The sequence below is a fragment of the Oncorhynchus kisutch genome, linkage group LG23 (genome assembly GCF_002021735.2).
Source record: "Oncorhynchus kisutch isolate 150728-3 linkage group LG23, Okis_V2, whole genome shotgun sequence".
Lineage (NCBI taxonomy): Eukaryota > Metazoa > Chordata > Actinopteri > Salmoniformes > Salmonidae > Oncorhynchus > Oncorhynchus kisutch.
This window is the reverse complement of record NC_034196.2, coordinates 13,223,569-13,250,821: the sequence shown is the minus strand read 5'-3', so window position 1 is coordinate 13,250,821 and position 27,253 is coordinate 13,223,569. Positions and strand designations below refer to the sequence as shown.

The 27,253-nt window shown below is 45.8% G+C and overlaps 1 protein-coding gene across 2 annotated transcripts; it reads right to left on the bottom strand.

Moving 5' to 3' along the window:
* LOC109868089 (protein phosphatase Slingshot homolog 1) lies at positions 1 to 26,860 on the bottom strand. Of its 2 annotated transcripts, XM_020457523.2 has the most exons (15): positions 26,299 to 26,860; positions 24,720 to 24,757; positions 16,642 to 16,742; positions 15,669 to 15,733; positions 15,455 to 15,576; positions 15,288 to 15,356; positions 14,644 to 14,709; positions 13,961 to 14,155; positions 13,680 to 13,773; positions 13,331 to 13,459; positions 8,887 to 8,933; positions 8,515 to 8,661; positions 8,074 to 8,274; positions 5,478 to 6,114; positions 1 to 5,220 (listed from the first exon to the last, which is right to left on the bottom strand). In XM_020457523.2, exons 1-15 carry the CDS (start codon positions 26,377 to 26,379, stop codon positions 4,114 to 4,116), a joined length of 3,099 nt encoding a protein of 1,032 aa, XP_020313112.1. In that variant the 5' UTR covers positions 26,380 to 26,860; the 3' UTR covers positions 1 to 4,113. The 2 variants fall into 2 exon arrangements, with proteins under 2 accessions (XP_020313112.1, XP_020313114.1); XM_020457525.2 differs by lacking the exons at positions 24,720 to 24,757; positions 26,299 to 26,860 and adding an exon at positions 19,309 to 20,377.
* Between the last annotated feature and the right edge of the window lie 393 nt (positions 26,861 to 27,253).

Genomic DNA, 27,253 nt, shown 5'->3' with positions numbered 1-27,253 from the left:
TAGGTTATGCAGAGGAAATGGTTTATTTCCATGATTCACATCCACTGGACATCCTTTTAACAAAATGTAAAATAAATGGTTTAAAAAAGTGCATTACACATTAACATAGTGCAAACAATAAGTTACAGTTTAAAATGTAAAAAAAGAAAATATATAACAAAAACAATCAATGTAAAAATTTTTTACTCTCAATATGATGATGTATGTTTTATGAGTTTTCATTCATTTATGCCTTATATGCAAAAACATATCTAACACTTGTTTATGGTAAGGAATGAATATCAGGGAAAGATGGCAACTTGTACTCTTGACATGAACATCTTGACATATAAGTTCCCCCTCTTCCTATGTCTCAGGGTCTCTATACCCAGCTTTCTGTCTCACACTCTCAAAGCAATTGACCAGTTTAAGGATTGTCAAGTAAGGGCAGGTGAACCCTAAGATGCCTGGGAATGTATGTAGAAAACTTTGTTCTGTGCCCATTTGCACAAATAAACCCCTCAGACTTTGGTCTCAATAATAGAAAACTAAATAATAGCAATTGATGAGCCTGTCAAGCAAATACACGTGTACAGAGCTTGTGTGCTCCGTGTGTATCAACATGTAGCTTTCGAGGGGCATCGGGATCATTCTTTTTTGGGGGGGCAGAGGGCAAGTGGCATTTCCATGGATACACTCATTCACAATGACTCTGCAAAGCCTGTGACGAGGTTAGGACAGACAGAGCTAAGGCCAGGGTTAAGGCACTTAAGTAGAAATAGATTTCTTTTTAAATTAAAAAAACAGTGCAGTAGCTTTAAGCATAGCATCAGTTGTGATGGACTAGTTCAAGACACTTCTTTTGACTGCACTTAAATCCTCCGTCATATGGCCTACTGTTCACTGCTATGAGCATGACGTAACACTGGGCACCACTGGCCAACCAAACAGATCCTACAATAATGTCATCACCACACCAGTGTCGTGAAATAAATATTTGAACCGTCGGGATCTAATTCCACTCTTTATAATATTATAGGGTATTCTGTAACCCTTTTAATAACCTGCTATGTCAGAAGTTACATCATGATTATAACAGCTACATTAAGGCATTATAACAGTGGGTTGGAATAAAGCGTAAACCCAAATGATATATGGTGACCTCAAGTGCTAGACATCGGATTGGCTGAACTATATTTAAAAAAAATTTAAGTAAAAAAAAAAGGGACAGGGGGCAGTTTTGTAGACAAATCTCAATTTAAAACGCTACTACTTCCTATTCCATTCTAATGACTGTATTTCCTGTGAGGCAACCTCTTTAAAATTGAATACCTACCAGTGAACACAGGCAAATTCACCCAGTTGTCTTAAGTGCAGTAACCTTAAGTGCAAACACCAAAGTGTTCACTGACCACAGAACCCAACCCATTAATGTGGCTTGTACCCAAATTAAATGCAAATTTGCTTTGACCAGTACCTCTGAGTTACAAACACTGACAATAGTTGCTGATATAAAAAAATGCAGAGCCACTCATATGATTAAAGGGATAGCTCACCCAAATTACACATTGCTTTCCTTACCCTGTAAGCAGTCTATGCACAAGGTATGACAGCAATCCATTCTTTGGTTTAGTTACTCTGGCACCGTTTCTACATGCTAACATCTTAGCATTTGTGGCACAAATCCCATTCAAGTCACGGGACCGATATTAGACTTTTCCGCGTATCATGTCCAAATTATCCAAAATTGATTGAGAAACTCAGTCACTTATAGATGTTTTAAACACGATGTGCAAGAAAATCGAATAAAAATGAGGTCCATGACTTGGAAACAGTGCTAGGGAAACTACACCATAGCATGGATTCCTGTCATACCCTGTAAGCAGTCTATAGACAAAGTAAAGAAAACCATGTGTAATTGTGTAATTTGGGTGAACGAGTGATTTTCATTTTTCTTTGTTCAGTTATCACAAATCAAAAGCAATCTTGTCTACATATAGTATAGGCCATTGCGTCAGTGGCAATGACATATGTACAGCTCAATTGAAAAAAAGTCAATTGATCCCCCTACTTTAAAAGAGCAACAGATGTTTTGCACTCATACACAGACAGCTTTCCCATCGTCACATAGCACTCCTGTCACAACCATGGTAATAAACTCCTGATGTATGCATGCGCCTGCACACACACACACACTGCCACCATCACACATATTATCCTTGCACACTCAACATGCCAAATGCATTAGTTTATAAACAGCCAAACAACTTTCAAAAGCATAATAACCTTTGGGGCAGAGTAAGTTTAGGCTGGCCACAAAGAAGTCAACTACCTGCATATTATGCGCCAGTTTATCAAATTAGAACCTGTACTAAATAAATACTCAAACTGATAAATATAGGGGTTAAGTTAAGGGAACATTGGTCAAACAGCATGCGGGATGGCAGAGCCTCCAGTCAGACTTGGCCTGTCATACTGTGCTGCTGCTCTACACACAGCTTCGGAAGTTTCTCATGTCTGCTGTAAATAAAAAATAAAAAAATTGTAGTAGCTAGCTACTGATATTCTACAGACTGCAACAGAAAGCAGCACTGTAAACCCTTTCTGAGAAACTATGACGGTAGATAATCGTCTGTTCCTTCCAATGCCTCAACTTGTTTTTTTTGTCCCAACTTCCTTGTTTGGCTGTTAGTGTTGCCATGCGAAAGGCTGAGAAAAGCTGCTTCTTTCCCAAACAGATCCAGCTAAAGCCCATTACGCTGTGCTGCTAACATCACAGACACATTTGGAACTCCCAGGTCTGTGAAAGCAAAAAACAAGCTGTTCAAACAAAATGTGACTTATACAGTAGTTCTGCTTCAATGTATGGCAACGATTCCATTTTTTTTTTGTTACAGTACAAATAAAGGGAGTCCAATGTTGCTCTGGCACAATGACAGTTGAATAAAGCCGGTTTCACAAAGCTCCCACACCTACTGTGCAATACCACAAATGTGTGTCAATAAGGGAGGAGAATAAATAGAAGAAGAATGCAGTCAGAAAAAAACTTGAACCTAATGTATTTGATTGCCTTTTGAGAGTGATGCAGAGATGATGGAAGAAAGATATGGTGTCAGACACAGTATGTCGGACTACAGCTGGTCTGGAGAAGAGGGGACAGAGCACTAATCAGTGGTAAAGTGGAGTAGTAATACAGCATTGTGAAATCCAATCCCAAAACAATTTGAACTCTTTCAGTTGCCCACAAATCCTCTCAAACCATACAAGGATGATGATGAGTTCTCAATCAGATCATTGAACTACTGTGCCTATTGCCTTTGCACAGCAGTGGTGAAATGCCAGCTGTGGCGAAAACTAAACAAATCCAACGTTTATATTCTCCCTCTAAACTGCTTCAAAGAAACAAACGAATCCAGGAGAGAATGGAAACCGGGACATAGTCAATATTACTTCTCTTTCTGCGTTTCTTCCCATCATCCATAGCATTGCTCAAGAAGAGGCTGTAGCCGTGACGACGAGGACACGTTGTGTAACACTGTACGGCCATGAATAGCATATTGACCACTTTTCAAGACATTATTTCATGAAGTACCTCAAATGGAGGAGGGCTGGCTGAGCCAGTCATTGAGAAGAGAGGCAAGTCAACAAAGACAGTCATGGACTAAAATATTCTTGAGATGCTTGTGTTCCGACTGAGGTACACTGCTTCACTTGAAGAGGCAGGAAGATGCTCATATGATGAAGTCGTTATTCGGTGACACAAAAACGCAAGAGGAAAATACAGTAAGTGAGGATTCAATATTCAACCGTCAGTCTGTTCAGGGGCACATGAGGAGATGTTGAACGAATCGAAGCAGAGGCTCAGTTGCACACATTCATTGAGCTCCATTGAGAGTACCTTCTAAAACAGTATCTCTTATTTGGATTGATAAACAGACAGTACATGTATGTATAATAGGAATTGTGTTGTTATTTTTCTTTCTTCCAGCCAACATGCTGTTATTATGTCTCGAGAGACAGAGGAATCTCCAGGCATGTCTCCAGGACACCTGTAGCAAACTTCATCCTCCTTCAAACCTGCTTCCTAAGTTCTGACTGCGGAACCTGTCTGGAGGAGACACACTGGAAACACAGTCAGCTCCTGGGGGTGCATGGGGGCTCAGAGGGTTCCTCTCCCCCTGGTGTGGAGGGGCAGGCTGGTGGCTCGGTGGAGAACAGCTGGGCCTGATCGTCAGCTAGGTGTGAGAGGTCCTCGGTGGAGAAGGTGAGGCCTCCCAGCTTGGCCAGGGAGCTAGAGCGTTTGAGCAGGGAGGGGAAGGTCAGGCCGGCCAGCCTCATGCGGGTTTCTATCTCCTGGGTGCGCTGCCGGACCAGGCCTTGGTGTCCCCCGCGGTTGCTGTGGAGGCTGTCGCTGCTGGAGCTCCGGGTGAGGGTGGAGCCGTGGGGGGAGGACACGGGGGTCCAGGTCTGGGCGGAACCCTGGGGGTACGACACCGGGGTGGTGTTCATCTGGGGGTCTGCGGCTGTGACCATGCAGCTGGTAGATGGAATGGGGGTTTCAGAATGCATCCCTACATCCCCCTCCATTTCCTCCACCGCCAAGTGCAGGTCCATCTGCTCAGCAAGCCCAGCCCCTGAGAGTAGACCCTCCATGGCCAGGCCTGAAAGCCTTTCCAGCTGTTCTGCCCTCTGCCTCACCAGCCCCATCCCCAGCTCAGGCCCCGTCCTCTGTAGCTCCACTCCACCACCAGGAGGCTGCAACTCCACCCCTCCACTAGGAGACTGACCTGCTGGCCTCTCCCCATCCAGGCTGAGCTTCATAAACGTGAGCTCCGTGATGGCTCCGGTCCCAACCTCCCTGCCTGGCCTTGGCTCCTGTTCTTCCTCCTCCTCATCCTCCTGCAGCTCATCCATGTCCTCCGTCTCCAAGGAGCAGTGTCGGTCTCGGGGCAGCTCCTCGCAGCTCATGGGCGACACCAGCCGCTGGCGGTAGGCCTCCAGGCGGGCAATGGTGGCAGGTAGGGTGCAGGGGGAGTGGGGGGCAGGGGTGTTGGTGAAGTGAGTGCCAGGGGGGTCTATGGAGATGGTGGGGACCACTCCGCAGTGACGTGTGGGGTTAAGGCGGTGGGTGCGGCTTCCTGCTGGGCGCTCACAGCGCCACCCTGGTGGCAGACGCAGGCAGTCTTTACACGACTGGTAGGAGGGCTTGACTTTGTAAGGGTTTCCTGTGCTAGCACTGTCCTAAACAGAAGAAAGAGAGAGAGGGAGGGAATGCATGGTCAGACAGAGGTCTCGAAGCTAATAAAACACCCGATATTATAACACCTATAAGATGCTGGTCCCTGAAATGAATGGGATCGAATAAATTTGGCATTACAATTACCCTCATGTAAGCTTAATATTTTAACCTTAACCCCAAACAAGTTCAAGTCAAAATTAACCCAACTTTTACACCCCCATTTGTATAGATACAGGTAGCTATTGACTGCCCCACTCACGTCGAAGGTAGCGGGGCAGCTGCGCTTGGCAGCCAGGCGGTTACTGTTGTTGGCGTTCTCGTTGTTAAAGCGGTTCATGTTGACCTGCTCCTTCCTCTCTTCGTCCTCTCTCGCTCCCTCTCCTCCTGCAGCAGTCCATGCCAGGGCGGCCATCTCTGCCTCCTCCTTCTGCGCCTCCTCCTCGTCCTCCTCCTCCACCGTGCTGAACTCCAGCCTCAGCCTCATGTCCTCCAGGGGCTCCAGGCGGCCCCCACAGGTCTGGGCGGCGGTGCCTTCCCCGGGCAGAGCCAGCTGGGCCATGGGGAAGCCCTCGTCCTCCAGAAGGGCGTCCCTCTCCACATCCTCGATCTCAATAAACACCCTCTCCATGCCCAGCAGGGGAGGACCACGCACTGGGGTGGAGGGCTCGCTGTCTAGGGCCGTGTCCGACAGCCGTCTGAAGTAGTAATTGTAGTTGAGGGGGTCCAAGGGCTCCACCTCCAGGCCCAAGCCCCGGCAGGGGGAGGCTCCGCAGCCCTCCCTCCCCCAGGCCTCACCCTCCACGGGCGTCTCCTCTCCACCACAGCACTGGCCAGACGCCTCATCTGGGATGTCCTCCCCTCCCTCGGGCCTCCACAGCTTGTTGTGGCGCTGCTTACTGGGGGACAGGGGGGGGCGGGGGGGGGGGGGGGGGGGGGTTAGAGTGACCATGTGTACAGAGCACATGTATTGTATACAGACAGACATCATAGACATAATGAGATGCTTAGCCACTAATAAACTTTGTGGCCATTATCTGCAGTCTCTCTACCAAGCTAATAATACACAAATAACCTTACAGATTGCTTAACTTAGCTGACCCCGTCTAAACAGCTACGGTGGTAATTTAACAGTCACATTTGATCTGATCTCAATGCAGCGCCACAACAATGTTTAGATATCTTGAAATTGAAATACGGAAATATCTCATTTACACAAGTATTCACACCCCTGAGTCAATACATGTTAGCGTCACCTTTGGCAGCAATTACAGCTGTCTTTCTGGGTAAGTCTCGAAGAGCTTTGCACACCTGGATTGTACAATATTTGCACATTATTTTTTTTGAAATCATTCAAGCTCTGTCAATATGGTTGTCATCGCTAGACAGCCATTTTCAAATCTTGCCATAGATTTACAAGCCGATTTAAGTCAAAATTGTAACTCCGCCACTCAGGAACATTCAATGTAGCCTTGGTAAGCAACTCCAGCGTACATTTGGCCTTGTGTTTTAGGTTATTCTCCTACTGAAAGGTGAATACAATAACATGATGCAGCCACCATTATGATTGAAAATATGGAGAGTGGTACTCAGTAATGTGTTGTATTGGATTTACCCCAAACATAACACTTTGTATTCAAGACAAAAAGTTAGTTGCAGTATTACTTTAGTGCCTTGTTGCAAACCGGATGGATTCTACACAGGCTTCCTTCATTTAACTCTGTCATTTAGGTTAGTATTGTGGAGTAACTGCAATGTTGTGGATCCATCCTCAATTTTCTCCCATCACAGCCATTAAACCATGTAACGGTTTTAATGTCAACATCGGCCTCGTGATGAAATCCCGGAGTGGTTTCCTTCCTATCCGGCAACTTAGTTAGGAAGGATGCCTGTATCTTTGTAGTGACTTGGTGTATTGATACACCATGCAAAGTGTAACTAATAACTGCACCATGCTCAAAGGGATATTCAATGTCTGCTTTTTTATACCCATCTACCAATAGGTGCCCTTCTTTGCGAGGCATTGGAAAACTTTGCTGGTCTTTGTGGTTGAATCTGCGCTTGAAATTCACCGCTCGACTGACGGACCGGACCGTACAGATAATTGTATTTGTGGTGTACAGAGATGAGGTAGTCATTCAAATAATCACGTTTAACACTTATTGCACAGAGTCCATGCAACTTATTATGTGACTTGTTAAGCACGCAATCTCAATTAAATACATTTTAATTTCAGCCTGTAACACAACAAAATGTGGGAAAACTCAAGGGGTACTTTCTGAAGGCACTGTATACCTGAACAGACCTACATACCGTAAAACTGAAATTAAAACGCTGAGTCGCAAATAGCCGTCTGTCCCTTTTAATAGCCGGGCCTCTGCACACATTTCAGCAAATAAACGGCTATTTCAAATAAACGCTGGGTCTTAGTGAATTGTTTACTAGTGAACTTCCGTACCGTAAAGATTGCGCGAAACACGATAAAGGAGACCAACATCATTGCCATGGATGAGACGGCAGTGTGATTTGACATGGTCGGCTCAACGAGTGAGAATGGTGCTAAAGTACGAAATTGGGTTGATGACACGCAGCCTAGTCTTCGCAAGTCTGATCTGCGATGGATCTGTTATTATAAGGTTTATACTGGTCATATTTTGTCACAAACAAATGTGGTAGTCTTTTCAACATTTTATTGAGCAAAAGCTGTGTGCATTAAGGAAATACACGCCTGGCTCAAATAGAAGCCTGTCTCTAATAAGCGCCGGTTGTGTGTGATTGAAGCAAATTAACACCTGGGCTATTAATTTAACTTTTACAGTATACCTGTATAGTGCCCCAGTCTACCCTGACTGACTCACCTAGCGTCCAGGATGCCCTCGTACTCGGCCAGCTGCCTCATGAAACCAGCGTTGGGCCGAGCGATGCTCCTCTTCTGCTTCACAAAGTTGTAGGCCTTCTCCAGAGTCCAGCCATACTCCTTCATGGCATACGCTATGACCGTGGAGGCTGACCGGCTCACACCCATCTTACAGTGGACTAGACACTTAGACTGGTTCTTCCTGTGGGGAAATAATGTGTTTTACATTAAAACCCTGCTCATTTAGAAGATGTCTTATCCATAGTTACTAGGCTGTCCACATAGCTTATAGAATAACTTCGGCCAAGACAGAGGCACTAGCCACTATTTAGTAGACTACATTTCCTTTATTGAGGTTATGTGTTGAATACTTCACATGCTCCCATACATGTTAGCCGTTCAAGGAGTAGGGTTCAGTTTGTTTTGAGAAGTAGGCACTCACTTGGCTCGGACAATGAAGTTGTAGGTCTCGTTCCAGTGGGCCAGCAGGTCTGTAGCCTCCTCGTCGTACACCCGGATGTTGTGGTAGGTGAACATGCCCGGGAAGAAGTTGTCTATCTCCCTGGTCACGTTGAGGATGTGGCCCACACTGCATCAAGAAGAAAAAAACTTTAGTTCAGTGGTGCTAGCGATGTTCTAACAACAGACCTTTTTGTATTGGTAGGTCTTTTGAAGGAGAGATTCAACAATGACCTGACAGACATGTATTGTCCTTGAGAATACAGAATAATACAACGCTATGTTTGTGAGCCAGGGCTGGTGGTTAGGGAGCAGTTCTAGACATAGCTTTAGTGTTTGTGAGACGCCCACTCACCCACAGTCCCGTAGTTCCTCTAGATTGGAGGCATTCCACTCAGAGCCCTAGAGAAGAAACAAACAAAGGAATGCACATCAAGACAACTTAGTCAGGTTACAGGGGTGAAATGAACTGTAACTACACCAGGGTTACAGTGAGAGGTGTGGCAGGAGTTCAGATGTTAGCGAGGAGAACGGTAGTTACATTTGAGTCATTTAGCAAAGTCATCCAGAGTGACTTACAGGAGCAATTAGGGTTTAGTACCTTGCTCAACGGTACATAAGCAGATTTTTCACAGTCTGCTCGGGATTCGAACCAGCGACCTTTCGGTTACTGGCCCAACGCTTTTTACCGCTAGGCTACCTGCTGCCCTAAGGGCCTCTCTTTTGTACCTACATGTACAGATACACCATTCGATACGAGAGTAGATCTGTTTAAATTATTTCGCAGGATTAAACTTAAGCATGTGTTTTCGCAAAGCACTGTTTCGGGCCTAGAAACACATCAAAGAACTGGTACCCATTTTAAGCCCAATAGCCAATTCTGTCCTATGGTTAACAACTCCTCGATTAATACCCATTGTTGGTTAGTCGAACAAGAAGTGATGTCAGTATATAGGAGACAAACAAACCACATTCAGAAGAATCTCACTAGAACAGAAGAACAGGCACTTAATTAATGAAAGATTCCTCTTTGGTTATTAAACCTGCGGATAAGGGGGGTGCTGTGGTTGTTTTAGACTATGAAAAATATAAAGAAAAAAATTCAGAGACAACTGAGCAATGAACGTTTCTATAGAAAACTGAGTGTTGATCCCACACAGGTGTTCCAAAGGGATATATGCTCTAATCTGGAGCCCTATTAAACCACCTCATCTCAAAACCGGAATATCTTTGCTGCAAATGTGCCATATGTCCATGCTTGTACATTTTACCGAAATTACACAAACCTAAAATACAACAAGGCAATTATCCAGGCAGACCAGTGGTTGCAGGAATAGGCTCAATGCTAGAGCTGTTGTCGAACTTTGTAGACATTTTTATTCAAACTGATGTGCAAGCATTGCCATTATATGGAAAAGATGTCGAGAGTCTATATACCAGCATTCCCCATGTGGGGTGGCGGGCAGCCCTAGCTCACTATTTGGGAGACAGAGATACTCTCGAATATCCACAAACTAAATGTATTTTTTAGAACTGGCTGAATATATGTTTTGACGTATAACTATTTCAGGTTTGATGGTGAATACTACCTCCAAACGAATGGAACATCGATGGGCTCCACATTCACTCCGAGCTCTGCTAACCTCTATGTGGGTCTTCTTGAAGAATGTTTTGTTAATAATGAAAATGAAAATCCTTTTTTGAATAATGTCTTGAAGTGGTATCGATATATTGACAACATTTTTTGCATATGGGAAGGAACGAAGAAAAGAGCCGGCAGATTTTAATGGCACTCCTCAATGACATTGACCCCAATCTCAAATTCACTATTGAATATGACACTCGGCGTGTTCATTACCTCGATATGTGGATTGAGAAATCAAATGAAACCCTGTTTACTACTCTGTATAGAAAAGAAACAGACAGAAATACTCTTATTACAGGGGGACAGGTTCCATCCTGAGCCGTTAAAAAGAGGACTTCCAAGAAGCCAGTTGTTCAGACTGCGTCGTATATGCCACTCCACAGAGGATTATCTAGAAAAAGCAGCAGAGATGCGCATGAGGTTTCTAAGAAGAGGCTATTCCCCACAATGTGTGGATGAAGCCAGTCATTTGGCATTGGGAAAAACACGAGATGAACTGCGACAAAAAAAGACCTGCTAAAGCTAAAGAACTCTCTGTAATGTTCACAACCACATATACTTTGAACTCGCGAAAAAAGTGGGAGATGCGGTCAAGAAACACTGGCATATTTTAATCATCGGACCCAGCTTTGCCGGCTGAATTTTAAAATATCCACCACTTATTGTCTATAGGTGAGGTCGCAATTTACACACGATAAATTGGTTCATGCCAACTGTCAGCCACAAAAGAAAAATCAGCCAGGCTCTTTTACGCCCTCGACCAAATGGTAGCTATAAATGCAGAGGATGCGCACAGTGCAACAATAATGATGAAGTGTGAATATTTCTGCCACCCAAACACAGGAAAACGGTTTAAAATAAATGACATTATTACATGTTCCACCACCCATGTTATTTACATTTTAAATGTCCATGTGGGCTGTGGTATGTAGGTAAAACCTCTTGTTCTCTCAAACAGAGAATCACTGAACATAAAAGTTTGATCAGGAGAAAGGACAGGAATTGTCCAGTCAGTCACAGTACATTTTAATGACCTAAAGCATGACATTTCTACCTTTAGATTTTGTGGCAAAGAGAAAGTTAAGATATCAGACAGGGGAGGGGATATTAATAATACTCTGAGTAAAAGAGAATGTTAAAGGACTTAATCATGAAATGCCTATGAATGTTATGTTGTGAATTTGAACATGAACTATGCCCCTATTTAAGATTACTCTGATGTTTTTCGTACAATGTACCCAATGATTAATTAAAACTTGCTCGGTAGGTCTATGTCCTCATTGTGGTTTTACAGACGTGTTTAATATGTCTTATTTACACACTCTATTTGAATATTTATGAAATGTACACTGCTCAAAAAAATAAAGGGAACACTTAAACAACACAATGTAACTCCAAGTCAATCACACTTCTGTGAAATCAAACTGTCCACTTAGGAAGCAACACTGATTGACAATAAATGTCACATGCTGTTGTGCAAATGGAATAGACAACAGGTGGAAATTATAGGCAATTAGCAAGACACCCCCAATAAAGGAGTGGTTCTGCAGGTGGTGACCACAGACCACTTCTCAGTTCCTATGCTTCCTGGCTGATGTTTTGGTCACTTTTGAATGCTGGCGGTGCTTTCACTCTAGTGGTAGCATGAGACGGAGTCTACAACCCACACAAGTGGCTCAGGTAGTGCAGCTCATCAATGCGAGCTGTGGCAAGAAGGTTTGCGGTGTCTGTCAGCGTAGTGTCCAGAGCATGGAGGCGCTACCAGGAGACATGCCAGTACATCAGGAGATGTGGAGGAGGCCATAGGAGGGCAACAACCCAGCAGCAGGACCGCTACCTCCGCCTTTATGCAAGGAGGAGCAGGAGGAGCACTGCCAGAGCCCTGCAAAATGACCTCCAGCAGGCCACAAATGTGCATGTGTCTGCTCAAACGGTCAGAAACAGACTCCATGGGGGTGGTATGAAGGCCCAACGTCCACAGGTGGGGGTTGTGCTTACAGCCCAACACCGTGCAGGACGTTTTGCATTTGCCAGAGAACACCAAGATTGGCAAATTTGCCACTGGCGCTCTGTGCTCTTCACAGATGAAAGCAGGTTCACACTGAGCACATGTGACAGACGTGACAGAGTCTGGAGACGCCGTGGAGAACGTTCTGCTGCCTCCAGCATGACCGGTTTGGCGGTGGGTCAGTCAAGGTGTGGTGTGGCATTTCTTTGGGGGGCCGCACAGCCCTCCATGTGCTCGCCAGAGGTAGCCTGACTGCCATTAGGTACCGAGATGAGATCCTCAGACCCCTTGTGAGACCATATGCTGGTGCGGTTGGCCCTGGGTTCCTCCTAATGCAAGACAATGCTAGACCCCATGTGGCTGGAGTGTGTCAGCAGTTCCTGCAAGAGGAAGGCATTGATGCTATGGACTGGCCCGCCCGTTACCCAGACCTGAATCCCATTGAGCACATCTGGGACATCATGTCTCGCTCCATCCACCAACGCCACGTTGCACCACAGACTGTCCAGGAGTTGCCGGATGCTTTAGTCCAGGTCTGGGAGGAGATCCCTCAGGAGACCATCCGCCACCTCATCAGGAGCATGCCCAGGCGTTGTAGGGAGGTCATACAGGCACGTGGAGGCCACACACACTACTGAGCCTCATTTTGACTTGTTTTAAGGACATTACATCAAAGTTGGATCAGCCTGTAGTGTGGTTTTCCACTTTAATTTTGAGTGTGACTCCAAATCCAGATCTCCATGGGTTGATACATTTGATTTCCATTGATCATTGTGTGATTTTGTTGTCAGCACATTCAACTATGTAAAGAAAAAAATATTTAATAAGAATATTTCATTCATTCAGATCTAGGATGTGTTATTTTAGTGTTCCCTTTATTTTTTTGAGCAGTGTATATTGTTATATTTGGTAGCACTTATTTGTTTTTTCCTTCGCCTCCAACCCCTTTCGATGCGTGGAACGGATGTGGGTGTGGCTAGGTCTACATAAGGGTGGTAATTAATTTTTTGAAACCCTCAAATGCTCTGACGAAGGCCGTGAGGCCGATAAGTAAGCTTATTAAAGATCAGTGATACTATCAAGAGCCGTGTGCGGTTTCCTTCATGGATACAAAGAGACCATTAGGATGTCAAGAAAGGTTCTTACCAAGTAGAGGTGGTCGAAGATGAGTGTGGCTTTGTCCATCTGACCCAGGATCAGCAGCATCTCGTTGTCGATGAACTCTTTGTACTCCTTCAGGTTACAGCTCATATGCTGCTCCAGCTCCACACGGATCTGGTGGGGACGTATCAGGTATTAGGTTGCACCATGGTACTGAAGTTGGGAGGAACTATGTACAAAAAGTGCTATAATTTCTTAACGGTTCACCCGACATGGATGAAAATACCCTCAAATGAAAGATGACAGTCTGCACTTTAACCTCAGTCATTGTATCATTTCAGAGCCAAAACAACAACATGTGTCACCGCCCCAATATGTTTGGGGCTCACAATACCTCCTTGGAAGTGACATTCTCCAGGTCACGGAACATCATGATGGTGCGTAGTTTGGCTTTGATTGCACACTCGGTTCTCTCGCTCTCCGTTGGCCTGTTCAACATGCGTCAATACATTAAGACAATTATGAATGTAACCAGCACATTTCATTTCAACAGAAAAGGCCCGGTTAACACCATAATGGACATACAGTACCTTCTGAGATTGGTAATGAACTGGAAATGAATCACACTAAAGTCAACTGAAGTGAACTTTGCCAATCGGATGAGCGAGGTCTTACCGGTCGACGAACATGGCAGGTGAGTCGGGCCGCGTGGTCTCCAGGTCGGTCATAGCGTTCCACTCGTTGATGCAGCTCTGCTCGGAGGTGATACAGCTCTCATAGAAGCCCATCCAGGTGAGGGCCATGCCCCCGGGGAAGTAGTTGTACCTGCGAGACACCTCGCATGCCTTATGGAGGATCTGCAGGGCAGACCTGAAGACACGCCGGTAGAAGAAGCTCTCAGTCATAATACAGGCTCACAACAGCAACTGGTCAGTAGCTATTCCACTGATCTAATGACATGGAGAGTCAGTCTTTGGATCATTGATTTTTAATGACGGCAGGAAATTCAGAGCACATTATTAAGGCGGCTTGTCAGATCCAGAGCAAAATATGAATCTGTTAAGAATGAAAGCAAATTGTAACGTCTATTTACCAGTAGATGGTGCATGGACACAATCAGCGTTTTTTTCCCCAGCATCACAGTGTTACCAGCCTGAATAATTCCACTAGTAGTTTATGATTTTTATTCCATTGATTGTTGATATTAAGATGAAACCAACACCACAAGCCCAAGGTGGTAAAGTACAGTACTGTCCACAGACAGTCACTATGGTTTCAGGGAATATAAGGTCACCAGACAATGATATTCTGAAGTACCCAAACACAGTAGAAATTAAAAACACAAAACAGACACTTACCACATGGCCTGCACAGAAACAGGCTTGAAGACATGCGATCGTCCTCCTGTGTTCACACTAAATCCTCTGAGGAGAGAGAAGATGGGAGGATGAAGGATTAGGTTGGGTTCATGGACAGAGAGAGGGAGATAGAGAGAGTGGTTTGAAAACACAAACAGGGGCTGAGCTATAGTGGCTCGGGGTGCTATTCAGGAAATAAACCAATGGAACATTCCTCCAGCATAGAGAGAGGGATGACTTTAACAGCTCAGCAAGAGCTCATCTGCCACATGGAGGGATGAAAACGGCTGTAGATCACTGTACTGCCCACTGGAGGGCAAAGTAACTCATTCTGCGTCCCTTACAGGGCTGAGCCGTTTGAACGGGCTTAACGAGCAGAGATACTTCATGGTTGACTGTGTGCATCCAGCTTGGTTGTCTGTGGTATGTACTGCGTGTGACACATACCGTACCTTTGTGGAAAGTTCCATGTGGGGGGGGGGGGGGGGGGGGCAACTCTACTGACAGCCACGTTATAGAGGAAAAATGTCCTTTCTATGCCTGTGATGTGGTTGCCCCACCTAGATATCTGAAGATGTAAGTCTCTCTGGATAAGAGCGGCTGCTAAATGACTAAAATGTCAAATGTAGAAGAGCAGCACTTACCCATCTCCATCCAAATGGATCTTCGTATCGCTCCAGAGCGGTAGCACCATCCCGATAGAGCAGCTTTTACTGGGAAAAATACAACAGAATCAACCATTTCTCTAAGACAACAACAAACCACATTGTAGTCTATCACTGCTGGCTGAGGAGGAAAGACAGGTGGGTACCTGTCCTTATCGGTGAAGTCCATCCCTAGCAGGATATTCTCCTCGGTGTCCTGGCGACCACTGGTGTAGACCACAACCATGTACCGCACGCGGTCAGACCAACCGCTCTCTAACCGTACAGCCTGGGTTACAGCAGGAGGAATAGGTTGCACTGTGTAGCATCTGTGCGTCAATCAATATGGGTGGTAAGTACATTTGTTAGGATTTGACTCACCAGTTTAATGCGGTCCTCAGAGCGGAGGGTGTTAATCATGACCTGCAGGTGTTGCGGTAAGTCACCTAGGAGAGAAGAGAACCACATACCATCATCCAACTGCTTCAGGTGGTGTGTCCCGATCAATCAAACCGATCTACCCATCAGCCATATCTTGTAGAACTATTTCCAGCTCAGCTATCCAGGCTCCTATTTAGATGCCCTCCTGCAGGTTGATCCAATTCCAACCACAGCAACACACGTCTGTACAGAAGTTACACACGGCAGAGCAAAGCCTGAACATCTCATGACGGGACATGAAAATAATTGGGAACGGTGTACCAGAACATCTAATCTCAAGTACAACCCTTGGCTAAACTGATACAAACATGCAGGAACAGTCAGTCATATGTGTAAACACACAGACAAACCCAAGGTTTATCAGAGCTAAGCATGGACTTGAACGCCTGATGATGTAATCAAGGAATCTGGAATGCTCCTCACATTGATCTTGTGTTTAACCTGCGTGTCATAGGGGAGGAGAGGGGAGGGGTGTGTTTGGACTCCAAAATGAAGGGCTAGCACTCCCCAATCGAACAAATGTCAACAACAACCCTGCTATGAGACATGCTGTATCAGGCACACATATGCCTACGGGTGCATACACACCACCGAGGTAACATCAGCTGCACTGCGGGTTGGTTAGTCCAGCTTGGTGAGTTTATGTAACATCTTGATGGGAAAATCAAACAAGCAGGATCTAGAAAACCAGATCTACAAAGCCCCTTTACTGCTAAAAGCAATACCTGCCTTGAGGGCACTCAATCAAAGGCCAGGTAATCATTCAGTGAACATGGGTCAAACACAGGCTCAACCACAAAAGCCAACTCAACCTCAGCAAATATGACCTTTCTTTGCATGGAGCTTTAGCAGTGGCATTGTCACGGTTCACTGAACAACAGACTCAGTGTGTGTCAAGAGTGTTTGTAGTTACCTGCGAGTTTGTGGTGTGTGGGTGTCTTGGGTCCCTGTGCATTGGTGCCCTGCTGCAGGAAAAGGGCAGCTCCTTTGACCATGAAGAAGCTCTCGCTGAGGCTGTAACACAGACAGGCAGACAGGGTTTACAGACGTCTCAGACTGCATCAGTATCTAGTGGTTTTATGATGTAACACAGAGAATGGGGAAGCATTCATTTGAGAAGTGAAAGAAAGAGCACATACTGTACTGTAAGTAGGCAACAGATCATCAGAAAACCTAAATAGAGTGTTGGGCAAATCATTATACTGCTCGAACAGCTTAAGCAGTGTCTGGAACACTATACTTCTACGGCGCTCTACTCAGAGGACATTAGAAACATTCACTCCATTCTACACCTTTTCGTTCTCCCTTCCCCGTTTTGTTGTGCTCGTAGGTCTACAGATTAACAGAATGTCTGTTGTCGCAAAACTAATCAGCCATAGCCTTACTTTACTTCCCATGTCTGTGACAGACACCAGTGAGTTCACTTCAGTGAAGTAAAACAGCCATAGAAAGTTATGTGGAAGCTCTACTGTAGAATATCATAAGGTTGATGTGGTTCAATTAACTGTCCAACCCACAGTATTCTTCTCACTTATCAATAAGTGAGACTGTTTTTCTCTAGAGCCAGGAATGGAGACAATGACCTGGAAATGTCGAAATGTACCGAGGGCAGAATCAGGGAGCAGAGCTACAGTGAGAGAAAGAGATAGGGTGGGATGGCTGTTAATTGCTTTTCAAAGGTTCAGTGACCAGCAGAAAAGGACATTCCGTGCTCATCAGTAAGTGAATGTCAGCAGACTTTAGAGACCTTTACTTGATGAAATATTCCCCTCAGATGATGAACTGCCAGAACGTGATTAGGTCCCCTGACCTTTCGGGGAGGGGGGCGGGGGAGATAATTGTGCCCACCACTGTAATATGTCCCCTATCTGGCCAGCACCATCCCTCCCTTGTCTGGCCAGCACCATCCCTCCCTTGTCTGGCCAGCACCATCCCCCCCTTGTCTGGCCAGCACCATCCCCCCCTTGTCTGGCCAGCACCCCCCCCCCCCCCTTGTCTGGCCAGCACCATCCCCCCCTTGTCTGGCCAGCACCATCCCCCCCTTGTCTGGCCAGCACCATCCCCCCCTTGTCTGGCCAGCACCATCCCCCCCTTGTCTGGCCAGCACCATCCCCCCCTTGTCTGGCCAGCACCATCCCCCCTTGTTTAGCCAGCACCATCCCTCCCTTTTCTGGCCAGCACCATCCCCCCTTGTCTGGCCAGCACCATCCCCCCCTTGTCTGGACAGCACCATCCCCCCCTTGTCTGGACAGCACCATCCCCCCTTGTCTGGCCAGCACCCCCCCCCCCCTTGTTTAGCCAGCACCATCCCTCCCTTGTCTGGCCAGCACCATCCCCCCTTGTCTGGACAGCACCATCCCCCCTTGTCTGGACAGCACCCCCCCCCCCCCTTGTTTAGCCAGCACCATCCCTCCCTTGTCTGGCCAGCACCATCCCCCCTTGTCTGGCCAGCACCATCCCTCCCCCTTGTCTGGCCAGCACCATCCCTCCCCCTTGTCTGGCCAGCACCATCCCTCCCCCTTGTCTGGCCAGCACCATCCCTCCCCCTTGTCTGGCCAGCACCATCCCTCCCCCTTGTCTGGCCAGCACCATCCCTCCCCCTTGTCTGGCCAGCACCATCCCTCCCCCTTGTCTGGCCAGCACCATCCCTCCCCCTTGTCTGGCCAGCACCATCCCTCCCCCTTGTCTGGCCAGCACCATCCCTCCCCCTTGTCTGGCCAGCACCATCCCTCCCTTGTCTGGCCAGCACCATCCCTCCCTTGTCTGGCCAGCACCATCCCTCCCTTGTCTGGCCAGCACCATCCCTCCCTTGTCTGGCCAGCACCATCCCTCCCTTGTCTGGCCAGCACCATCCCTCCCTTGTCTGGCCAGCACCATCCCTCCCTTGTCTGGCCAGCACCATCCCTCCCTTGTCTGGCCAGCACCATCCCTCCCTTGTCTGGCCAGGGATGGGCTCTCCTGACTGCCCTGTGCTGGAGGCACTGACCACCCTCGGATAAAAGCTAGGTTTTCCTTGGACTCCACAATGTCCAGGAGAAACAGAGCTAAGTGTTCACTGGCCATAACATTGACCAAAAGGAACAGAGCTGGGCTTTGTTAACAGGCAGGCTGCCCTCTCGCTCTGCCACCACACAAAGACCGGTATGACAGAGTGGGTCCGTCACAAGAGCTTTTGTTTCTGTTCAGCTGTTACGTCGTATTGTTTCTTTTCAGAATGTCCTGAAAAGACGATGACGATGAGGGTGGCCTCGGTCAAGAGGTCAGAGAGTGGGGTACGATAAGAAATCAGTTGGGTACATAATATGTAGCTCATCTTTCAAAATGTCCAAAGTACTCTAAATCGGGATGTACTGCATCAATAATCACAATCCAGAAACAAGAGTGACAGATGGATGTATAGACCTAACGGTATAGACCTTTTTACCAATGACTAATAAACAGAAAATGCAGGTCACACAATACATGCACTTCCAAGTTACTACCATTCAAACCATCTTTGCTACCACTTATCAAGGTAATAATGCCAGTGACAGAAACACTTAGGATTGCCTCTCCTGGAGTGAGTGTGCTGAAGACTTACATTCGGTAGATCTCGCTCTGAGTCCGGACTGCGTTCTCCACAAAGTGAGGCAGCATGGTGAGCATGGCTTCCTGCGAGGGCTCCACCACAAGATGCATCCTGATGCTGGTTACTGGATCTCTCCCTCAGTAGCTCTCTGGTCTACTGGCTTCCTCACAAATCATAGCTTCATAGCATTCACAACCATTTTATGCCTCAAAAACTACATTTGGCTTCTGAAGCACAATAGCCAAGATTGCCTTGGGTTTCTTTTTTTTTCTCATGTAAAAAGGCCTAGATTGGGTTGAACTAGTCTGATCATGTATCCTGTCTTGGTCTGGTGTGTGTCTCTCCCTCCTGTCCGTCTGAGTTGTGAGGATTAGTCTTCAGACTTCTGCTGTGTCTGCTCAGCTCTGCTGCTTATCTCTTCCTCACAGCGCGCGCTTGAGCAATCAGCACTCCCTCCGCAACACTCCTCCACAAAAGCTCTATTCAAGCATATTTCGCGTTGGCTGGGTTGGGTGGCAGGGAATCTAGCTCGGCTCAGCTTCAGTCTACAAAGCACGCGTCTGTAGAGTGGAGGCTGTTTGACATGAAGGATCCCTGATGAGACACTGAGCCAAAGGAAACATACTACTCATTGAGTGACATATTCAACTTTGTATGAACCACAACTCGTTCACAGAACACATCCAAGTCCATAATATTCCAGACATAGAGGTTGAAGCAATTTAAGAAAGCTACTAGTTAGACAACACACATACCAAGGAGATCTCCCCTTTCTAAGTCCCTGCATGTAACACACACACACACACACACACACACACACACACACACACACACACACACACACACGAGGTGAGCACTCTCCTTGGCTGTTGCATAACTCTGTCTGGTACTTGGGGTTTCTGGCTGAGGCAAGCAGGGTGCTGTGAGAACCAAGGGCTGCTGGAGGGTTGAATGTGGATCAGGTTTCTGCCTGTGATACAGTATGGCCTTCAGAGGGGGCAGGTTGAAGTTTATTGTCACGAGTATTGTTTCGGAGGCAGAACTGAGCCATTTCCATTAGATATGCCAGCTGCAAAGTCAAAATGGCTATATTGTAAAAATTCTTTATAACAAAAATGTGCTTTTTGGTATTCATTTAAGGTTAGACATTAGGGATAGCAATGTGTTTAAGGTTAGGTTTAAAGTCAGATGTATGACTGTGGCTGTGCTAGCTAGTGACAACTGTAGAGCTGCCTAAAGAACAAGATTCATGATTAAAAACGCTAACCTGCTCAGAGAGGCAGACTCACTGACATCACTGGGTCCACAGGACTGAGAGAGGATGAGATGAGCAGGTCTAACGTGGATTAGGCTGGGCCGCTTCCAAAACAGACTTTTCAATAATCAATGGTGTGACTATTCCGCCCTACAGTGTGTATCTGGGTTGGTGACTCTTTATCATTATCAACACAAAAGTCTTTGTTTCAGCCCAGGGGTCCAAACTTTTTGGGGCCGGGGACTCTTTTTGTAATAGCAAATTCATCATGGATCCCCTCATAATAAGAACACAACTTGAGTTCGATAAAAGGTTTTACTAGGACTTCAGCAGTGAATGACCGGACTAACCAAGTCTCGGGCTCTGGGAAGGAACATTTTAAAGGCCTGCCTCTTGGCACCGGAGAGAAAATGTTGCCGTTTTCAAACAAATGCCCTGCAATTCTACACGTCATCATGGGGCAGAGATTTTTAGTTGTTTCAGCTTTAAAGCTGATATCCTGCAATCCTACACCTTCTAAAAACATATTCCAGACCCTTTGAACAAAATTGGTTTAAACTGTTAGTAATATTTAAAAAAAATATATATATAAATTATTCTTTTTGATCTGGCCGCAGATCCCCTGCAGCACCTGGTTTAGCCTTTTAACTCAAAAATAACATGTAATGATGCTGGATTCAAAACCCCTCATATCAATCATTTGGTTTAGTTTCTGTGTGTTTAAAAAAATACTTCTCTCATCCTCCAAGCTTCTTCTGCAAAGAGAGCAGCTCTGCAGAAAAGATTTTACATCATCAAAATGTCTCTCCATCCCACCTTTCAAACATTCCTCTATCTGCCTGGTGCCACCAAGAATGTAGTCTACCTTGTCAATGTTAGAATCTCAACACACCCTGTATGTATCATGTCTACCAGATGAGGGAATATGTTGTGTAAGGCTGAAATCTCCCTTGCCCAGCCAGGTTGGACTAGAGAACAGAGTGTGCAGCCAACACTGGGCCTACTACAATGGCCAAATAGGTCTTATCACCTCTCTTACCAAGAAACTCTGACAGTCTAATCTAGAACAAAACAAGACCCTTACATCACATCCTGCTGTAGCCGAGCAGAGGATTCCATCTGTGCTACTCACCCCCAGCTCTGAAATACAGCTGGATAGTGTTTCTGGTTTGATGGAATGTATGATAGCGGTTGATGGGAATGTTAACTCTGGGTTGAACCATTAACACTGTTACAGTGGATACAACTAGGCCTACATGTAGGTGTAGAAGGGTCCTCTGATAGGGACATTTAATGTACTACTGTAATGGGCTGCAATGGTGTGTGATGTTCCATCCCTTTTGCAAGCGATCATGGTGTGGGTCAACTGATTGGATGGTAATTATACTAAACTCAGCAAAAAAAGAAACGTCCTCTCACTGTCAACTGCGTCAGCAAACTTAACATTTGTAAATATTTGTATGAACATAACAAGATTCAACAACTGAGACATAAACTGAACAAGTTCCACAGACATGTGATTAACAGAAATGGAATAATGTGTCCCTGAACAAGGGGGGGGGGGGTAAAAATCAAAAGTAACAGTCAGTATCTGGTGTGGCCACCAGCTGCATTAAGTACTGAAGTGCATCTTCTCTTCATGGACTACACCAGATGTGCCAGTTCTTGCTATGAGATGTAACCCCACTCATCCATCAAGGCACCAACAAGTTCCCGGACACGTCTGGGGGGAATGGCCCTATCCCTCACCCTCCAATCCAACAGGTGGGATTGAGATCCGGGCTCTTCGCTGGCCATGGCAGAACACTGACATTCCTGTCTTGCAGGATATCACACACAGAACGAGCAGTATGGCTGGTGGCATTGTCATGCTGGAGGGTCATGTCAGGATGAGCCTGCAGGAAGGGTACCACACTAGGGAGGAGGATGTCTTCCTTGTAACGCACAGTGTTGAAATTGCCTGCAATAACAACAAGCTCAGTCCGATGATGCTGTGACACACCATCCCAGACCATAACGGACCCTCCACCTCCAAATCGAACAGGCCTCAGTGTAACGCTCATTCCTTAGACGATAAACGCGAATCCGACCATCACCCCTGGTGAAACAAAACCGCGACTCGTAAGTGAAGAGCACTTTTTGCCAGTCCTGTCTGGTACAGCGACGGTGGGTTTGTGCTCATAGGCGACGTTGTTGCCGGAGATGTCTGGTGAGGACCTTCCTTACAACAGGCCTACAAGCTCTCAGTCCAGCCTCTTTCAGCCTATTGCGGACAGTCTGAGCACTGATGGAGGCATTGTGTGTTCCTGGTGTAACTCGGGCAGTTGTTGTTGTCATCCTGTACCTGTCCCGCAGGTGTGATGTTCAGATGTATCAATCCTGTGCAGGTGTTGTTACACGTGGGCTGCCACTGCAGGGACGATCAGCTGTCCATCCTGTCTCCCTGTAGCGCTGTCTTAGGCATCTCACAGTACGGGCATTGCAATTAATTGCCCTGGCCACATCTGCAGTCCTCATGCCTCCTTGCAGCATGCCTAAGGCACATTCACGCAATTGAGCAGGGACCCTGGGCATCTTTCTTTTGGTGTTTTTCAGAGTCAGTAGAAAGACCTCTTTAGTGTTTTCATAACTGTGACCTTAATTGCCTACCGTCTGTAAGCTGTTAGTGTCTTAACGACCGTTCCACAGGTGCATTTTCATTAATTGTTTATAGTTCATTGAACAAGCATGGAAAACAGTGTTTAAACTCTTTACAATTAACATCTGCGAAGTTATTTGGATTTTTACAAATTATCTTTGCAAGACAGGGACCTGAAAATGGGACGTTTCTTTATTTGCCGAGTTTGTTTTTTTAATGGATATACCATTAACGCAAGAACAATAAATTCTTCATCCAGACCAACATAGACCTACAATATGTGTAATTCAGCACCAACGTCCATGTTATTTCACCAGGACATTTCTGTGTGCCTCCTGCTGTAACCTAACCCTGGAATTCCCACTGACACCAGGACCAGGGTCAGGGGTCAATGTCCATAGGCTTTGGGAAACATACTCACCGATCTCCTGGCCAATGTATACCACCCCTCCCACTACTGGAGCACAACACATCCTTCCAATGCATCCTTAACCTCTCTTGGGTAGGGGGCAGTGTTTTCACGTCCGGATGAAAATCGTGCCCAAAGTAAACTGCCTGTTACTCAGGCCCAGTAGCAAGGATATGCATATAATTGGTAGATTTGGATAGAAAACACTCTCAAGTTTCTAAAACTGATATGGCAGGCAAAACCCCGAGGACAAACCATCCCAAAAAAAGACAAATTCAGCCTACCACCGTTTTCAATGGCTGTCACTTTTATTATAGGGCTAAATCCTCCAAGATTGCAGTTCCTAGGGTTTCCACTAGATGTCAACAGTCTTTAGAAAGAGTTTCATGCTGTTTTTTGGAAAAATTAGCTAGAAATTGTAGTTTTTCTAAGTGGCACCCATTTTGGCTGTAGTGTTTCCAAGTGTGTGGAAGAGAGCGCGTTCTTTGGTATTTTTCTCCGGTAAAGACAATAATGATTCTCCATCTTAAATGTTATCGTTTATTTATGTATTAGAGTACCTAAGGTTTGATTAGAAATGTTTGACTTGTTTGGAAACGTTTATTAGTAATGTTTGGGATTCATTTTGATGGCGGGAAACTGGGTGGATTATTGACTGAAGCGTGCCAGCTAAACTGAGTTTTTAATGGATATAAAGAAGGACATTATCGAACAAAAGGACCATTTGTGATGTAACTGGAACCGTTTGGAGTGCCAACAGAAGAAGATCAAAGGTAAGGCATTTATTATATCGCTGTTTCTGACTTTCGTGGTGCACCTGCCTGGTTGAAATATGTTTTTCATGCTTTTGTATGCGGGGCGCTGTCCTCAGATAATCGCATGGTGTGCTTTCGCCATAAAGCCTTTTTGAAATCTGACACAGCGGCTGGATTAACAAGAAGTGAAGATTTATTTTTATGTGTTACACTTGTGATTTTATGAAAGTTAAATATTTATAATTCTGTAGTTTGAATTTTACGCTCTGCAATTCACCAGATGCTGGCCAGGTGGGACGCTACCGTCCCACCTGGTTAATGTCTGTGCATGCACAGCTTCTCAGGGAAATATGGGGGGGGGCTTACCTCTGATTTGCTCTCCGGTCATCATCACTCCCAAAATCCTGCAGGACAAATACAAAGAGAAATTTTACATATAGTGTAGGCCCACTAGAAACACGAACCAGTAACCCTTCCATCATGGCTGTGCAGACAGTACAGCAGCATGAATTGCGCAACAGCAGCACATGACCATATTATGACCTGCTATGTCCTATGCTCCCTTCATTGACCTTGCTATAATAGCTCATCACAATGTCACAGTACAATGTCTCAGAGGATTCCCATCGACTGGTGGGGACAGCAAAGAGAATCCTTCCCTTTAAAGATTTGGGTATATAGGCCAACAGCTAGAGCAATGCTGTAACTCCTGAAGACAGAGGGCAGAGTAATTGTGGTTGCTTGTTGCATTAAGTAAGGTCTGTGCATAAAACTCTCTCTGTGTTCCATGAAAGGTTAGAGGTTATGGTGCCCAAAAGAGCACTGACATAGGCCTAAACTCTGTGCTTGACCCGTGGTGATGTCGAAGAGGTTACCTAATCCAACAGCTCAAACTAATCCAATCACTTGTAGCAACATACTCTAGATACTTTCAGGTATACAAGAGAGGAATACACAGGATTATACTGTAGGTCACCAACTCAGTATGAAATCCTTTCTGCAGCAGTATCTTTAATGATGTAATTAGTATGACATCATTTCTGCAGCAGTACGCCATGTGTGTGTTTGTGTGCGCAATTGACTGCCACGATGGGAATTCAAGTCATAATGGGTTCATTGGCCTTTGAAAGTTATGGTCTAAAAAAAAAAGCATCATATGCTTTATTAGGGAGATCAGAAGCAGGAGAGATGTACTACAGTGTATGTTTTAACTGAACTTAGGTTTTAAAACGTTCAATACACTCGCATTGAATACAGTGTATCAGCGCTCTCTACTGGCCGTACCAGGTCACTATCTATGATCTCATATGTTTTGAAATATTAGCTCACACCTGCCACCGTAGTATTTTGACAGTGAGTTGAACCATTAAAACGAGCGGGTACCAACCGCAGCATCCCTGACTCACTAGTGATGTAACCGTGCATATTAATAGGCAAGTAGCTAGCTGTACTATTCTGATCAATCTCACTCTATTCCATATGCCAGCCAAAGCAAATTAATTTAAACAAATTACTTACAAAATGTGCAAAAGCCTGAGTTAATATTTTAATTAAAGTACCTACTGTATAAACGCATATTTGTCTTTAAACCACACAAGCTGAAGGCAGAAATAAAATGTTGCCACACGCAATGAATGCATTGTTCTGGTAACTAATCCCCAGCTCAGATTTTGTTTACAAGCTAACGTCGTGGGGCTGGACTAGTTAACCATTCTAAACGCCATGGATTCCAGGAAGTCAACTATTAAACAATGTCCATACAAAACTGTTTTGCCGTGTTAAATAAAACGTCACAACATTTCTAAAATTCTATTGACAGCTGAAAGCGTTCTCTGCTATGCTGGGCCTAGTGGGTGAGGGACGTGGGTATCGGGCGCATCCCCGGCGTTTCCTCCACGGCGCTGCCTATAGCGAACAGCCCCCGCGCTAGACAGTTTCCACTTACCTCCCCCGCGTTGGTGGTTGCGGTACTGGCGGTGGATGCCGCGCTGGGGGTGGGAGAGCGCTGCAGGGTTACCAGGGCCATGGTGGGCTGCTGTTACGGAGGAGGGGAGTCCTTTGAATGGGAGAAAGAAAGGCGCGTTGCTCTGGGACAAGATGCGCCGAAATTGTCCCTGTCCAGCACAGGAGAAAAAGCTCAGGATCGCATTAATTTTTTTTTGCCTCTGATTTCACCATGATACACCCATCACCGGCTTCCGCCTCGCTCATCCTCCACAGTTCGCTTTAGAATAGTCATCTGTAAATAGTTGTAAAGGCAAGTATAACATTTCGTCCATCTGAGTTATATGCCATTTTATCACGCAGACAAACAAAACATCGTAGATTGCATGAGGAGCAGAAATGACATGCGCTTCTGTTTTACTGCCGGATACTAGGATTGGCCGAACCAATTTGCGTGCGCGCTGTCATTGGGCAAATGTCGTCAAGGTGATTCTGGACAGACTATATTTTTGAGACTATAGACCACAGACTATTCTCTGCGGAGTCCCCAACAGGCGGATGTTCCGGTGTTGTGCCGAAAAGCTCCCCCCTGCCAGAATTCTCCCCCCCCTTCGCGTGAATGCGCACGCACTCAATTCTACATTGCTGCGATTTGCTTGAACGCGCACGCACTCAATTCTCCATTGCTGCGACTTGCTTGAAAATTGAGATTTCTGATCATGTTAGGCTGAGTTTCATTTCATTTTTTTATATCGGTTTGATCGCGGTGAGGCACTAACGATTTCGGCAAGGCTATTTTCTTGCTTGCCGAAATTCTCCCCCCCTTCTATCTTGGGACTGCAAGGCCTGGCAGACTTCTGAATAATTTTATGTAGCTCATGTTGACCATTACTGTGTTCCACAGAAAGTATTTGACTCCAGCCACAAAATTAAGGAAATCAGAAGGGGGGGGGGGG